The sequence below is a fragment of the Triturus cristatus genome, chromosome 6 (genome assembly GCF_964204655.1).
Source record: "Triturus cristatus chromosome 6, aTriCri1.1, whole genome shotgun sequence".
In the NCBI taxonomy this organism is placed as follows: Eukaryota; Metazoa; Chordata; class Amphibia; order Caudata; family Salamandridae; genus Triturus; species Triturus cristatus.
This window is the reverse complement of record NC_140589.1, coordinates 1,826,074,497-1,826,092,048: the sequence shown is the minus strand read 5'-3', so window position 1 is coordinate 1,826,092,048 and position 17,552 is coordinate 1,826,074,497. Positions and strand designations below refer to the sequence as shown.

At 46.9% G+C, this 17,552-nt stretch overlaps 1 protein-coding gene across 2 annotated transcripts in view; it reads right to left on the bottom strand.

Annotated features, from left to right (window-relative positions):
* Positions 1–17,552, bottom strand: part of ASXL2 (ASXL transcriptional regulator 2) — a 516,529-nt gene that overhangs the window by 76,799 nt on the left and 422,178 nt on the right. For both annotated transcript variants that reach the window (XM_085613205.1, XM_085613206.1), the window contains one exon: positions 14,837–14,952. In XM_085613205.1, the coding sequence (XP_085469331.1) occupies positions 14,837–14,952 (116 nt within the window). The remainder of the gene's footprint in view (positions 1–14,836; positions 14,953–17,552) is intronic.

Here is a 17,552-nt window from a genome sequence, read left to right as displayed (position 1 = left end):
TAAGGTGATGGCGAGAGACGGGCTTTCTCAAGTCAAGGCAGAGGACAGATTTCTGTCTGGTCTGTGCTCTAATCAGTCTATCTACAAGGCAGAAAAGATGCCCAGCTACAGACCAGCATGCCCCAGAATGAGGCCTTACCTCAGAATACTGGGAAGCGGGAGCCGCTTATTTGGTAATATTTGGTAATTTCCTAAAAATAAATGGAGATTACAAATATATTATTTAATAGCAGTAGATTTAAAAAATAAGAATATTCTAAATATCTTTTTCTTTATTTTGCAAAGCCGCTTTAAAGATCAGAACTCCTTGGCGGCAAAGGAGAAGTGTAAAATGACAATTTAAGGGACGTGTCTGAATTAGTCGTAGAGAAGAATATTTGGTATTACCCGCTCCGAGAGCGGTATTACCCACTCGCGGCGCAGGTCATAGTAAAGGGACAAATATCAATATCGATAGTAGACTTGTCTTAAAACCCAGGTAGGCCCTCCATGCTTCCAGAAACAGAAATCATATAAGGGTAACAACATGTTGGTGTATTACAAATCCTAGATCACATCATATTCCTCGAGAGAGCTGCTCCAGCCTGATTTAGGGGTGGCAGCTGTTTACTCGCCCTCGTTTTCTACCTAAGGTGGTGCCACCTTTCCATATCAATCAATCTATTGACTCACTATCTTTTCCCCCCATACCCAGGGCTTTCCATAGTCCGGATGTCATAAGGTCCATCATATACTACGTAGCCCCAGGACTGTTTTTAGCGCTGGTGGCGTCCAAGGCAAGAATGTTTGTTGGTTCCCCCTCAAAAACCTTCTTCATAAATTCCCTCACTACCCCGCTCCCCCACTGCCCCTCATCTCTCCATAGCCCCTTGCTCACAAACATTTAATTTGTATTATAGCGCCTCTCATACCAGTGTATGGTGTCGGAGCACTTTTCATCACACACACATTATACAGAGCCAATGAATAATACGTGTGTAAATCAGTCTATAGGAAATGTTACATGAGGTAATGAGGGTGACAAGGTGTAGGAGCCACATGCCACCGACACTGGTAGGAAGTATATTTTAAGAGTGTTTGGTCTGGAGAAACACTAACTCAGGATTTAAAACGTACCACAGTGGTTTGCTCTAATAATAAGAATGTATTTCTACCCAGAGAGCCACATGCATAAAACCATTTTCCAATCGCAAATAGTGCGAATCGCAAAATTCAGCCGTTTGCGATAGCAAAATGGCCTTTTTAGATGCATGTACCTTTTTTGCAATTCGCAATTAAGGAAATCAAATTTTTTTGCGATTTCATTAATTGTGAATGCAGTTAGGGAATCACAAATTGCGGTCCCTCAAATGCGATGCATTATGGAATCGCAAATTGCGTTTTCCCAATTTAGAATCGCAAATTACCATCAACTTCAAGTTGATGGTAATTTGCAATTCCTTTGAAAAATGCACACAAAAAAAGCATTTTTCAAAGTACATTGTGGTGCATACACATGCCCTTAGGGCAGGTGTGTGCACCACATGTGCATACTTTCCTTTAGTGGGGAGAATCAGGGTGGCTTTTTGACACTCTTGAAATTGCATGCGCAATTTGCAAGTACCTATTTGGTATTCGCAAATTGCGCATGCAATCCCAGTCATTCCTATGGGCCTATAGGCCCATAGGAATAAATGGGAAGCCATTCCCTATTACGATTCTTTATTAAGGAATATGTAGGAATCGCAATTTCTTTTGTGAAACATACATGCATAGGTAATTGCGACTCCCTAATAGCGATTCCTTAATAATCACTATTAAGGACTCGCAATTCCTAAGTTTGATGCATGTGCCCCTGAATCCTTTTTAGCAACATTAGGATAATGAAAGACTGGGGAAAAACATAACGTTCTAACCTTTACCATGCAGTTTGCACGCAGCTCTTTGATGACAGTTCATAGTTCACTGTGATATAGTAGGATTGTAACTAATGAACTGCAAGTAACAAAAGGACCTCTGTGACAAAAGCAGCAACCTACAGAGCAATCTACATAAAATACTCTTTTTGTGATTTGCATGGTACACGTTCTTTGCAGCAGGTATATTAACCCTCTGTGCTACCTTATCATGAGTGAAACGTGCCACTAGACAAAACTCTGATCTCTCTCCAGCAGGAAAATTAATCACCGGAATTAGTTTGACATTTTTATTGATACCTAAAAACTGCTGGACACACAAGGGACTCTGCAGCTGGTGTTTGTTAAGCCAATGTCATTTCTAAACACAGCGGCCACCTAGGTCAGCACTAGGTGGGGCTGCAGCGGTCAGACTGCCCTAGAGCCCGCCCTGAATCGATCTTACACATGAATCCGAACAAATGTTTGTTGCATTTGCCCCGAAACATTCTGGAAATCTTATATCAAAAGCAACGCTGGTGAGATAGATTCTCAGATGCCCCGGAGCTGTGTAACCCCAAAGCCAAACATATACTGCACCGCTCTCCTACTGCATATTCCGTGTGCAAGAAACCACAATGGCATTTCTATAAAACATCTCATGAGCAGATATGCCTAAAGCAGCTACACGATTTAATAAGTATTCATGTCCGCCAGGAAGCACAGCTTGGATAAACTGTTCCTAATCCTAATGCCAGGGATCTTCTGCCTCTGCTCACAAGACACCGTGTCAGGGCCCTGGCTGCTGGTCTATAGTCTATGCTGCAAATGGGTAACTCTACTTACCAGGAACAGTCTGTTTGCCACTTATAGTGCTGTAAATTCAGACGCGCCCTACCCATACCCCGGAAACGGATTGGTAGGCAGGTACTTCTGTAAAATATTTAATACTTTTCCACCTTCAATTCCACGGCGCACTAATTCTCTCCTATACATGATCCTCATATTGCTTCGCATCCCTATAACACCTTCGTACCCCAAGTGGAAAAAAACTATTTGCAATGGAGTCTGTGTCTTGATGCATTGTGGGTGTCAAAGGAAGTATCTCAAGTCCCCTTAAAACCAAAACCACTTCTTCAAGGAAAACAAACTTGTACCGTTGTTAGTCTAACACTAGGTGGCAGGAGTGTGCATAGCATGTGATCTAAAAGAAAACGATACAACTATATATTGTAATGAAATGTTGAATATAATACTTCATTTGTTACCAAGTCTCAGACAAATTCTTCTTGGTACAGAAAGGCCCAAATACCTTCTAATTAGAGTGTCTGCTGTAATCTTCTTGGCTGAAGTTTTACACCCAGTGAGACCCATAACGGTAATTACTCCAGGTGGAAGGGACCACTCAGACCACTGCTTGGGGTACAGAGAGCGCTTCCTTCCCCCGCCTCTGGGCGGCATGATGGAACGGCCTTCGATGTGAGACCGGTGAAGGCCTGCACGACCTTCAGAGGGAAAGAGAGTCTCAAACCCCTCAGGATCTGGTACACGTCACACTGTAGTGAATGGGATTGCAGGGAAGTTGAGATAAATATAAGATTTCTACTTTCTAAGCCTAGAATTGCACCACCATGAATAGCACCTTACCATAAATCACAGGATAAACACCATTAAAAACTAAATTATGGTTCTGGCTCAAACGTGTAAAACCACTGAAATTGGTAAATTATGGTTATGAACGCATACAACACACCATAACTCGCAGCGTCCGCCATGTTGTTCTCCTGTTAACAGCTTTTGTGTGTCTGTGCCGAAGGCAAATAGGTCTCTTGTGCATGGCAGAGTCTGCGAGGTATGGCGTGTTGTTTGTGTACTTAAAAATAACTGACGAATTTCAGTGGTTGTATGTGTTTGAGACCGAATTATAACTTCGTTTTAAAATGCATTGTTTTCTGTAAGTGTCAATGTTTTTTTTATGATGTACTTAATTTCCAACCCTCGCTGTGCATGGTCTTAGACTGTGCGCAGGGGGAGTTGGGCACAGCATCTGGCATGTGACCAACCAACCATGGCTGCCCAACCTCAACCTTGCACGGCCTTTGGCTGTGTGCAGCGGGGTTGGGTGGACGGCCTGGCATGAATCCCATCCCTCAACCTGCTGTGGGTGACCAACCCAACAGTAAGGGGCTGGGCAACCATCCGTGCAGCTGAAGTTGGGTACAGGGTTCTGCCTTCTGCCCTCCCACCACTAGGTGGCAATCCAGGCCCTGTGATCAACTCCCGAGCATACAATCAGCCCAATAGAAGTTGGGTACAGGGCCTGGACTCCGACCTGCAGCTCTGTACAGTGGGGGTTAGGCAGTGCTTTAAAAGTCTGGTACGGAGGACCGGCACTTTTTTATTTTGAGGAGGAAAGTACCGGCACTTCTCAAGAGAAATGCAATACCTTTAATTGGAGAGCACTGGCACTTCTCAGAGACAAGCAGGTACTCTGGTACAGAGTACCTGCACTTTTACTTTTCCATTTCAAGCACTGGGGTTAGGCATAGATCCTGCACCCCACTTCCTGCCATCCATGGGAAGCCAAACACTCTTTTTAAGGTTTGGTTTCTCTTATGTTTTCTTTTTTTTTTAAATGGCGGTCTAATACAGCACCAAAATGGCAGTTCATGAGTTAGCTCCAAGTAGCAAGTTGCGCACCGTTTTAAGTGCTTTTTTCTCAGGGGTGTCTTGTATTTTCCACACATCAGGTACCACTGACCACTATCCTGGGATCGATCCCCTGTGGAAATTGTAATCACAGTTTCTTAAAAATTCTAAATTAGACTGACGGTATTCACGAGTCTTGATTTGCAAGTGAAAATGGTAGAGATGAACAAAATTGTTAACCCTTTAAATCCCGCTCAGCCACTTTTTTTAAACATAAATATCTCAAAAACATTTAAAACAAATTCAAGTCAAGGCGGGTGTAAATCAGTCAATCAGGGAGTTATGAAGCTCGCTACTCACCCGTGAGGGTCTCAAGGTGCTGCAGGGGGGGGTGGGTGGGGGGGGGGGGGGGTAGGACATGCAGCTCCAGGTCAGCCGAAAAGCCAAGTCTTGAGGCTCTTCCTGAAGGTGTGCAGAGTAGGGGAGCATCTGATATCGACCGGTAGCTCGTTCCAGGCCTTAGCCGCAATGTAGGAGAAGGCTCTTAAACCCACTCGGGTTCTGCAGATGCGCAGGGTTACTGCTAGGGGGAGGTTGGCGGACCGGAGGTTACTTTTGGGTACGTGGAAGGAGACTTTTTCATTGAGGTATTTGGGTCCGGTGTGGTGGAGAGATTTGTAGGCGTGAGTGAGTAGCTTGAAGGTTACTCTCTTCTCGACGGGGAGCCAGTGGAGGTCTCGCAGGTGTTGGGTGATGTGCTCATGTCATGGGATGCCGAGGACTAGTCTGTCCGCGGTGTTCTGGATAGTCTGGAGTTTGCGTAGCAGGGATTAGTTGATTCCAGTTTAGAGGGCGTTTCCGTAGGCCAGTCTGCTTGTTATGAGTGCGTCGGTGACGGTCTTTCAGGCTTCTGGTGGATCCACTAGAAGGTCTTGCGAAGGATGCGGAGGGTGTTGAAGCTGGTGGAGGCAACAGTGTTGATCTGGCGGGTCATGGTGAGGGAGGAGTGAGTATGATGCATAGGTTCCGGGTGTGGTCTGTGGGGGTGGGGGGCTTGCAGACGGTGGTGAGCCACCACATGTTGTCCCAAGCTGAGGGGGTGGGTCCAAGGACGAGGAATTCTGTCTTCTCCGAGTTGAGCTTCAGACAGCTGCTGCTCATCCAAGCTGCGACGTCTTTTTATTCCTTCCTGGAAGCTGAGTCTGGTGGTTTCAGGGTCCTTCGTGAGGGAGAGGATGAGCTGGGTGTCGTAGGCGTAGGATACTATGCGGAGTCCATGCTGCCTGACGATGGCAGCGAGGGGGCCCATGTAGATGTTGAAGAGCATGGGGCTGAGCGACGATCCTTGGGGTACTCCACAGTTGATCTCTGTGGGTTCGGAGAGGAAAGGCGGGAGTCTAATCCTTTGGGTTCTGCCGGCGAGAAAGGAGCGGAGCCAGTCGAGGGCAGTTCCCTGTATGCTGGCGTCATGGAGTCTGGCTGCGAGAGTGCAGTGGGAGATGGTGTAGAAGGCTACGGAGAGGCCTAGTAGAATTAGGGCCGCGGTGTGGCCTTGGTCGAGGAGCTTGCGGATGTCCTCTGTGGTGGCGAGGATGGCGGTCTCGGTGCTGTGGTTACTGCGGAATCCAGATTGGGAAGAGTCGAGAAAGGAGTTCTCTTCGATGAAGTTTGTCAGCTGGGCGTTGACGATCTTCTCTGTGACTTTGGCTGAGAAGGGAAGGAGAGAGCTGGGTCAGTAGTTTTTCAGGTCCGTTGGGTCTGCAGAGGGTTTCTTGAAGAGGAGCTTGACTTCTGGGCGTTTCCAGTCGTCGGGTAAAGTGCTGGATTTGAAGGAAGCGTTGAGGGTGCGTCGTAACTCGGGCGCTATGGCGGCGACTTTGTGGAAGATGTGCGGCGGGCAGGGGTTTCCTTTGTGGAAAACGTGTAATATTTTACTTAGCATAAGCAACAGCCATTTTGGCTATGGTGTCCATTTAAGTTTCCTTCGTAATTCTTTCGTCTTTCCACTCTGCTTGTGTTATCTATTTTTGTTGACTTCCTGACTCAGCTAAAGCAATGTGTGTGCTGAGGGTTTATAGTTGTCAGTGCACCTGGTCTCAGATGTTAACTGTCGACCCTTTAATGCTGCCATAAGCATTTCTGCTACCCCTTCCACTTTGCTGACCAAGTGGTTATTCATCTGCCCTTGTTTGCTGAAAACCATTTCTAAAACTTGTTCTTCCTATTTCTGTTCACAAGCTTACAGTGCAGAAAACTGGTATAAAAGGGACACAGTTTGTGAATTATTCAGTGTACTACCTCCTTGTAGCACTTGAGAGTGTTGTGTGGATGTGGTCCCACTCATGAGTGATTAATAAACTTGTTATTTTTTCCAACTCCAGTGCTGATCTCTATTTTGTTGGTCTCTGGACCCGTGGACAAGAGGGTGACCCTGCACCAGTGTGCCCACTTTTAGGCACATTTCCACAGTTGGTGCCCGACACGTGGGGCCCCATCGGAGACGCGGCCGTCTGAAGGAGTGGTCTTGACGGGGGATCGAAATATTGCTGAGGAAGCGCACTGCACAAGGAGACCTTTGTCTTTGCAGGCCAATGTGACTTTTTCGGTTTTCCCGATTTGACCCTCCAGATGGTGGCCAGTCTCCACTGGGGTTTTCTTTGACGCAAATCTGTAGTGACCATTAGGTCGACCAGAGATCGGCAGGTGGGAGTTGGAGTCTTCTGTTTGGTAAGGTCGCTAAAGCGTCACTCTTGATTTGTTAAGCCCGGGCTTTTTGTTTGAATTTGTTATTTAATCTTTGCAAAGTTTGAAGGCAGGTAATGAGGAGATTTTTCTCCTTTTTGAAGGAGCACTCGGTCTAAAAAATTGGTTCCTAGGACTCCCCTGTACGGCACAATGATAACATCGATAGGATTCGATGGGACACCTACAACTAGCCCGCTTTCACAGTAGCTTGAATTCGGACTTGACAAATTCACTGCAGCATGTCCATTTTTGCTTTCCCCTAACGCGCCGGACAACATCGTGGGTATCGATATGCTTAAATATTTTCGTGCTACAAAACGTTGTTCTCCGGAAGGTGTGCGTGTTATTTTAAATAACAATTATCCAATGGTTGAGAGATCCTGTCTTATTAATGAGGATGCCGCTCTGGCATCCTTACCTAGTATGAAGAAGGAACACTGTTAATGTTATCATTTCTTGCCTCCCATCATCACAAAGTCTTGCGAAGGAAATTGCCCTATTTTAGACAGCAGGTTACCTATTTAGGTCACCTCCTGTCTAAGGAGGGACGTGCACTCACACCATACCGCATTCAGACCATTCTAGACACTCCTGTACCCTGCACTCAGAAGGATGTTCGTGCACTGATTGGTCTCACTTCTTTTTGTAGGCACTTTTTCGCACATTATTAAACCTTTGTTGGCCCTTTTGACTAAATACACTCCGATGCCCCTCCCATGGACTGCTGAGTGCCAGAGTGCCTTCCAACAGTTACACCAAGCCCTTTGTTCTGCACCAGTATTAGGTACCCCAGACATGTCTTTGAGTGACTATTTGTCCCAGTTAACTGACAGCTTGTCTTCTATTTATCAGCAGGTGCGGGAAGCTCTTCCTTCGTGAGCCCTGCTGTGCTGACAGATCATCGCAACATTTTGGTCACCGAGAGAGGACAAGCTGCGTCACCTGAAGGACCTGAGGAAGTCTTCCCGGACCACACGATCCCTGGTGCGTCTAGATACCTACTTCGATCCAGGAAGAAAGACACTTCATCACAGAAAGAGACTGTTTAAGCCACTGTCCTGGGTGGTTAAAGACTGAGTACAAAGGGGGGTAGCCTTTTAGTGAGTATTCGTCTCAACGTTGGTGAAGAAACCAACGCCTGCCCAGGACCTTGGGGCACCATCTGTTTTGTTGTTCACTGACTAAATGAACATGCCGGAGGAGAAGAAATCGAATGCTGCAAAAGTCTGTAGTAACAGTATATTGTTCGCTATTGGACTAACTGTGACTGTTGTCATCATTGCTGTGATTATGTGGGTTGTGGAGGAAGTAGCTCCGGCTTGAAACTTACTGACTGCTACTGCTCCTGTCCCCACCGAACATTATTATTTACTCTTCCCTATCATGAGAAGAAACACCGGATGTCGTATCTCAATAACACTTTCATACAAATGTTGCATCATACTCATAATGCTACGAACACTACCAACTGCTAGGTATGTGGAATGATGCCAGCTCATCAGAAGAAGGGAGGAACGCCTTTCATTCCTCTGCCAGTCTCGCATAATGGCTCCTGTAGAGCCTGGTTCGCATTGTTATGGGCCTCTGAAATTGCTAATATTACTCTAGCTGATGTAGGAAGACTTGATGCAAAGCTTAATAACGTTTATTACCCCATTGAGGAAGGGGACCCACAAGCCAAAGGAACTGTATTGGAAATGGAGGAGTATCGCAAAGGAAATTCCTCTACACGTTAGGTTTCCCCAACACTCGAACGGCCAAGGGTAACGGGCCTTTTGTTATCGCTGTTACTAGAGCCGGAGCAAATCTTTGAGTGAGCAGTTTTGGTTGTATTCCAGTGGGAAAAAGTGACTGTACCACAGTATTAAACATACTGGAACGAACAACAGCAGTTTTCTGTCCTCACACAACACTTATTTCATTTGTGGGAGTAAAGGCTACTATCATCTACCAATTGGCTGGTCTGGTACCTGTTACATAGCCTTCCTTCTGCCACCTGTGTTTTTAGCTCCCCCAACCTACCATCAACATTTGCAATTGTTCGATCACCATGCTGGTAGTAGGGGAAAACGTGCAATCGATGTCTCTGTAGTCGACCAGACAGAGACCACATGGGAACAATATATACTTTAACAGAGGATTCTTGGGGGGAGGAGCCAAGATGGCGACCGGGACGGCAGCGTAGACTCCCGGCTCCGTGAACCTCCGCATCCCGCACGGATATCCTGCACGAGATCCTCAGCCTGTGCTATGCGATTGTGTTTCTGAAGGAGAGTGGCACCCGATCGTGTGACTCCGAGGTTTCTGGCTGCGGTATCGCCGGAGAAATGTGCATTTGAACTTTGCGGCCCGTGCAGCCCTGGAGCCGGGACCTCGAGTGGACGCCTTGGCCGGGTGGCAGTTCAACAACAGCGGCCTGTGGTGACTGGGTGGAGTCGGTCCACCGGAGCGGTGCCAAACTCGGCCTACATTTCGTCGTGGTCGTTCCTACTGTCAAGCGTAGCGGACCGAGTGCATGCCCGGGGGTGCAATTCTCAGATCCTCCGGTGATTGCCCCTGCCTCTGATGGTGAGCTGCCCGGACGCCGCTCGTATCTCGCCCTGATCCTTGCGGGCCGCTCCCGGATTTTCGCGGGAGCTGGTCCGTGGTGGGGACGACTGTTGCCCGTGACCACGCAACGGATAACTCTTTGCCTGCCCCCGGAACCCTGTCTCCAGCGACGTGGACCTCGAGGCGCTTGTCCCTGGGTCCCGGCCCCAATACGGGTTGGGCATACTTGGCGGCCATCTTGTTGCGATGAAGCCTACCATCCTGTCCGCTGGGTCGCAGCGGGCTTGTGAGTGTGTGACTTTTGGGAGTGTGGCGGAGCGATCGCAGAGAGCTGTGCTGGGGTACGGCGACCTCCTCGAGGCCCTTGGTGCTCTTCATTCCTCCTTGGTTCATGGCGTCGGGGTCTTGGGGAGTAAGCTCGACGGTGTGGCATCAGCGTTGGGACAGTGGCGGCCCGCCTGTCCTCACGTACACAGGGACTTCCCACACTGCGCACAGGAGGACACTGTTGCGGCCACCCCTGAGATTAGTGCACAGCGGGGCACTCCGGACAGTATGCTACCGTGTGATCGGCTAGCTGAGGGTCTGATCTGTCCCGGAGGCATTGGACCTGAGTGGGAGGTGGTGGCCTCGTCCCGTACACGGCCTCCGGCGACCCAGGGACAATTCCATCAACAATTGTCTACTTTGGCTGCTTCTGCCTTCCTGGACCTTGAGTGCAGTGCAGATCCTGGGGCAGCACTGGGAAGTCCGTCCCTCCATGCTGCGAACTGTGTTGGTGCTCAGAGACTTCCACCCCACCTGTGTGCGTCGCTTCTCGGTCGTTTTTGGACACTCCTCTACCTTGGAACATCGGATATGGCGCTGGGTCGAGGGGTAGGCATGGGCAGAATTGCAAAGAGTGGTCAGGGATAAGGCTGATCCCTCAGGGGTGGTCATCTAGTGGACGGGCGGGCTCAGGGGTTGCGTGCTCTCCTGGCATAGCTATTAGCATAATAGGTGCATAATGCTCCCCATCTTTCTTTGATACGATCGATTTTGTGCTGTTTATTGTTTACTTTGGGGAAAACTTACCGTGCGGGAGGGAGTATGTTTTGAAGGCCCTCCTCCAGTTTATTAACACTTTCTCTACCCCCCCGTCTGGTGGGGTTCTTTTCCTATTTCTTTTTCCCTATTCTTCTATATTTCGGGTCTGGTTCTAGGGCGACAGGCACACTGCTGGGGGGGGGGGGCCGTACTCATCTGCAGAGGTGCAGGGTGGGGGGTTGGGGGAGGGGATTCTTTAGTCTTTCACCTCTTTTTCCATGGCCTCCTTTTTCTTCTCTGATTCTTCTTGTTTTTCCTTTTCTGGGATCAGCGCGATACACCTCCTTTGTTATGACTCGTTGCCGTTTCATGTGTGCCACAATTTCCGGGGTGTTCTCTGGGAGTTCGGGCGGGGGACTGCAGGCGCAACTGTTTCTGATATTCTTCCCCATCCTGACTTTCCTGTGTCTGCGCCATTGATCCAATAGATTGCTGTTTATTGCTTACGTCTATTACTCTGCATACCTTTTATCGCTGTTGGGAAATTGTCTGGCACCTGATCCTCCTGTCTTGTTCCATTATAAAATGAAAACCTTTTTTCTCCTGGTGCCCTACCTGCGCTGTTCACAGTATTAGCATGAAGATTCTGCTCCCCGAGGTGCTGCCTGTGTTTACATTTGATCTTTGTTGCTCTGATTGCTTAGCGGCCGGCCCCGGGGGGTTGTAGGCCCATACTTGTTCCTGATTGACATGTCAATAAAGGTTTTTCAAAAAAAAAAAAAAACAGAGGATTCTTCTTCTTTGTTGGCCCAGTACAGAACAGTAAGCTGGTCCGTCGCCTCACCCGTACAATGGAAGCAGTGATCAATCAGACAACTGCGGCCTTAGGGAACTTGACAGAAGAACAAGCATCGATCCGCATGGTTACTTTGCAGAATAGACTTGTTCTAGGTGTTATTCTGGCTGATCGAGGTGGAGCATGCTGTATCATCGGATCCAGCTGTTGTGTCTTCACACCAGACAATTCACCTTCTGTATATGCGGTCATCTCCAAACTACACAAAATAGCTACTGAGATACATCAAGACTCAGGAACATGGACTTGGGCTGGGTGTTTCTGGAATATATTTTCTGAATGGGGTCTAAAAATATTATCGGCCTTATTCATAATTATTGCAGTTCTCTTTTCTTGTTGTTTATGTATCCAATGCGGGCCAATGCTTTGTTCCCACAGTATTTCCACTTGTACTACTTGTCTACCATCTAAAACGATTGTCCAAAATGTAAATTGCCGTTTAGCAATAGATAGAGAAGTCAGCAATATGATGCTGATCGATATACATGATATTTATCGTACCCCTTTTAAAGCATAAGAAAATGTTTTAGCTTATGCTTAAAGGGCCGTCTGTGGAAAACGTGTAATATTTTACTTAGCATAAGCAACAGCCATTTTGGCTATGATGTCCATGTAAGTTTCCTTCGCAATTCTTTCGTCTTTCCACTCTGCTTGTGTTATCTATTTTTGTTGATTTCCTGACTCAACTAAAGCAATGTGTGTGCTGAGGGTTTATAGTTGTCAGTGCACCTGGTCTCAGATGGTAACTGTCAACCATTTACTGCTGTCATAAGCATTCCTGCTCCCCCTCCCACTTTGCTGACCAAGCGGTTATTCATCTGCCCGTGTTTGCTGATAACTATTTCTAAAACTTGTTCTTCCTATTTCTGTTCAAATGCTTACAGTGCAGAAAACCGGTATAAAAGGGACACAGTTTGTGAATTCAGTGTACTACCTCCTTGCAGCACTTGCGAGTGTTGTGTGGATGTGGTCCCACTCATGAGTGATTAATAAACTTGTTATTTATTCCAACTCCAGTGCTGATCTCTATTTTGTTGGTCTCTGGACCCGTGGACAAAAGGGTGACCCTGCACCAGTGTGCCCACTTTTAGGCACATTTCCACACCTTGGGGCTCCTGAGAGTGCTCTTCATGGTCATGGTGGTATCTTCGGTGGTGCCCGGGTCCAGGCGGTGATGGTAGGCTGGCTGTCGTTGCTGGAGAAAAGGCGTTGTCTGTCGGGGTTGCGGAGGGGTGCGAGCTTGTCTGCGCAGTTGGTGATCCATTGGTGTAGTTCCTTGGCTGGCGAGGCGTGGGGGGGTCATGGATGAGGGTGGATTTGAGGTGCTCCTCTGTAACCTTGCTCCAGTTCCTTCATGGTGGGCGTGGAGTGGGTTTGTGAGCGGTGGCAGTTTTGAAAGAGAAGTGTACGCAGTGGGGGTCTGTCCAGAAGGACTGCGTGGTGTGGCCGAAGCAGATGTTGTTCCCTCCTGCGAAGATGGGGTCAAGGGTGTGTCCTGCCTTGTGGGTGGGGGTTGTGACGAGCTGTTTCAGTCCGATGTTGGCAAGATTGTCCAGGAGGGCGGTGGAGTTGGGGTTACTGAGGTTGTCAATGTGGAAGTTCATGTCTCCGATAGGTATGTAGTCCATGGCGTGTGGTGCGATGAGGTCGGTGATGGTAGTGGTGAACGAAGCGCCAGGCCCAGGGGTCTGTAGACGAGGGTCCCGTGAAGCGTTGTTCTGGGGCTGGATCTGTAAGTGAAGGTGGAGGAGGTGGAGGAGTCGTCGCTTGTGGTGGAGCTGGAGAGTCGGAGGGAGCTCTTGTGTGCGATGGCGAGTCCTCCTCCTGGGCAGTCCTTCCTCTGGATCTTGTATCCATCAGGAATGGGGGTGGTGATGTCAGGGGCGGAGGAGGCGTTGGTCCAGGTTTCCGTGAAGAATGCGACATCTCGCGAGAGGGTGTCTAGGAGGAGCCAGAGTTCTACAGCATATCTGTGCAGTGAGCGCACATTGAGGAGGATGCCCTTCAGGGCTTCGGTGGTGCTGGCGTCCGGCGTGGGTGTGGTGGTCGTGGGGGTGAGGAGGATGGTGAAGGACTGTCGGCAGTGTCGGCAGGAGAACTGGCCATGGGTGGGGTTCGGCATAGACAGCTTGCATCAGTAAATCAGTTCTGTCGTTAAAATTTTCAGCGGGAGCTAAAATGGAAAATCACTTGCTTTTCACCCCTTAACTTTTTTTCCATCTACAAGTCCTCACGAAACTTCAAATGGCCAAATTTAGCTGATGGAATAAGTAGATCACCAAGTTTTGTGCAAATCCGTCCACACTGTCTAAACCATAATTACACAGTGGCTATTGACAGTGTAATATAGTTCAATTGCTAGTGTAATATTTACATCTCTCCTAAGCTGTACACACAATCCTCCTGGAGCAAGAAGAGCCTCTCTCCCATCTCACACGCCTGTGCCTCCTACCATCATGCCTGTAGACTGGAAGGCGAGCCGTAAGACTGACCACCATCACCCAACAGTGAGACAAGAATCACTTCAGAAGATCCTTGGCTTGTTCCTGTGGAGTTCTCTGGCAAAGGTGTTCTATGAGTTTAGCCCTGGATTGTATAGAACTCTTTGCGGCATTCTCCCTTCAGCCGACAAGGTGGTGTCTGATAGTGGGTACCTAGTCCTAGTGCTGGAGTTACTTTATTTGATACTGCGGACCTGAGGCAGAAGAGCTGCTTGAATACAAGGTTACTCAAATATGGCAAGGACTCGGTGAGAGGATGTGGTGTAACCTACTTTGGAGCCGGTAGGAACCAGATTAGAGTCTCGGCGTCAACATCCTGTGATTCTCGGCAAATCACTTAATTTCCCTGTGCCCCCATTTCAGCGCCTTGAGACCCTCACGGGTAATTTGCAGCGCTTTGATTTATTACTCAAATATCAATGTATCTGCAAAGACTATAAAGGCATGGTTTGAAGAGCCTACGTTAGGACTCAAACCCTTGATCTGTACATCTGGTGGTGCTACAGAAAGGTTTCTTTTAGAATATTTCACTACAAGAACCAGGGCAACCTTTACAACACTTCTGATGTTTTGCACACAGAGACAACTTTGCACACATTCAAGGGCTGCTCTGCTCACTATTGTAACCTAGTTACCTGCTTGATTGCCTTCTTGCTGTGCTTCTGGGATGGAGAGATGGCTTTACCGGCTGGGATGGAGGGAGGTAGACAGGCTGGCTGAGGGGAGGATGGCTGGGGTAGTCTAGACGGAACTATGGAAATAAACATAAACAAAGAATGAAATTAAAATAAATCATGAAGGAAGTGTGAATACTTAAATATTTTATAACTCAATGGCACGTTCAGATACCTTTGAGGACAAACCAGTTTCTTATCTGAGTAAAATGCAAGCAGCCAATATAAAATATCTACTTTTAATGGTTTCACTCCCTTTAAAACACACATTTTCAAGGGGGATATGCATAATCCTCATGTATGTACCAAAGCAGGCCAGAAGCATTGCATAAGACAAATGAAAATACAAGTTCTGAAGGTGATTCAGAATATCTTCCATCATGGAACATGTCCCTGGGCTACACCTACCATAATGGTGAGGATGCAGAAAAGAGTAACAAAAACAAACATTTCTATAAAATGCCAACGCTTGTCACTTCCAGGCAGGCTGGAGAGCCACTTGGGAAACAAGCAGGTCTCTCTAGGGGCACACAGATAACATCACAGTCCTACAATGGGATTAAAGAGGGGGCTGGGGGTATGGCACCAGGGGCTCTTAGATGGTTTGTTTGATTGCATTCAGAAAGGAGATTGGTACACAGCCTGAGCTACAACAGATAAGCAACTAAGAGACCACTCGGCACCCTCCCACCAAACTTCTGACCAAGAACCCCGCCACCATCAAGTTACTGAAGACTAGGATTAGGCTCAGATGCAGGACTGGCTGTTCCTACAAGAGTGGGTAAGTAAACATGACATGGGGCGGTCAGTTGAGCGTTGGAGTGCTTGGCCTCCAGAAACGTTTGGTGCATTTTCTTTTCTTTTAGTTATGACGAGGGTGGCAGCATCAAAGGAGGCTTTTTCTTTAAACTTTAGCCATGCCTCATAACATGAGGATGCTGTGCATCATGGCTAAAAATGAGTGGCAAACTCAATAGGTTACAAAGGGGCAACCTATTGGCTTTGGCAATGCTTGTTTTATTTGGTTGTCCCCTGAAGGTGGTGTTCCTCAATCAGTGCCCAGGCTTTTTTACCATTGACATGCCACTACTGTTACACCTCCACAGGTGATGTCAGTCCAAAACATGGCGCGGTTTGGTGTTCACCCGTAACACGAGATGGTTCATCTGTCATTTCCCCCTCATGTTGATCGGAGTGATTGTGTTTGTAAGGTACCCCGGGGGACATTATAAAGCCAGTGGCTTCTAGGCACACTTCTTTGTGAAAGCAGCCAGGCGAAAAAGAGACTAAAACAAGCAAGTCTTGGATAGGGCTTTAAGTACAAATGATAAAAGCAGCTCTTCGGCTTAAGGTTTGACTCATAGAAACTTAAGGACCATGAACAACAAACAGAGAGCAAAGAAGAGTAGATACAACAAACAGAGCGCAAAGAATAGTGGATACAACAAAGAAAGCGCAAAGAAGAGTAGATACAACAAAGAAAGCGCAAAGAAGAGTAGATACAACAAACAGAGAAAAGAAGAGTAGATACAACAAACAGAGAGCAAAGAAGAGTAGATACAACAAACAGAGAGCAAGGAAGAGTAGATAAAACAAACAGAGCGCAAAGAAGAGTAGATACAACAGAGAAAAGAAGAGTAGATACAACAAACACAACAAAGAGAGCGCAAAGAAGAGTAGATACAACAAAGAGAGCGCAAAGAAGAGTAGATACAACAAACAGAGAGCAAAGAAGAGTAGATACAACACAGAAAGCGCAAAGAAGAGTAGATACAACAAACAGAGAGCAAAGAAGAGTAGATACAACACAGAAAGTGCAAAGAAGAGTAGATACAACAAACAGAGAGCAAAGAAGAGTAGATAAAACAAACAGAGCGCAAAGAAGAGTAGATACAACAAAGAGAGCGCAAGGAAGAGTAGATACAAAAAACAGAGAGCAAAGAAGAGTAGATAAAACAAACAGAGCGCAAAGAAGAGTAGATACAACAAACACAACAAAGAGAGCGCAGAGAAGAGTAGATACAACAAAGAGAGCGCAAAGAAGAGTAGATACAACAAACAGAGAGCAAAGAAGAGTAGATACAACACAGAAAGCGCAAAGAAGAGTAGATACAACAAACAGAGCGCAAAGAAGAGTAGATACAACAAACAGAGCGCAAGGAAGAGTAGATACAACAAACAGAGAGCAAAGAAGAGTAGATACAACAAACAGAGCGCAAAGAAGAGTAGATACAACAGAGAAAAGAAGAGTAAATACAACAAACACAACAAAGAGAGCGCAAAGAAGAGTAGATACAACAAAGAGAGCGCAAAGAAGAGTAGATACAACAAACAGAGAGCAAAGAAGAGTAGATACAACAAAGAAAACGCAAAGAAGAGTAGATACAACAAACAGAGAGCAAAGAAGAGTAGATACAACAAAGAGAGCGCAAAGAAGAGTAGATATAAGAAACAGAGCTCAAAGAAGAGTAGATACAACAAACAGAGCGCAAAGAAGAGTAGATACAACAAAGAAAGTGCAAACAAGAGTAAGATACAAGTGTCGAGATCTGATGTGGAGTCTTAATGACACTGAACACATCTGGCACCCAGGGGAGCAGGATTTACAAAAGGCATCAAGGACTTTTAAAATAAAATTTAAAAACATGGGTGAGGCTAACACACAAATGAAAGAAAA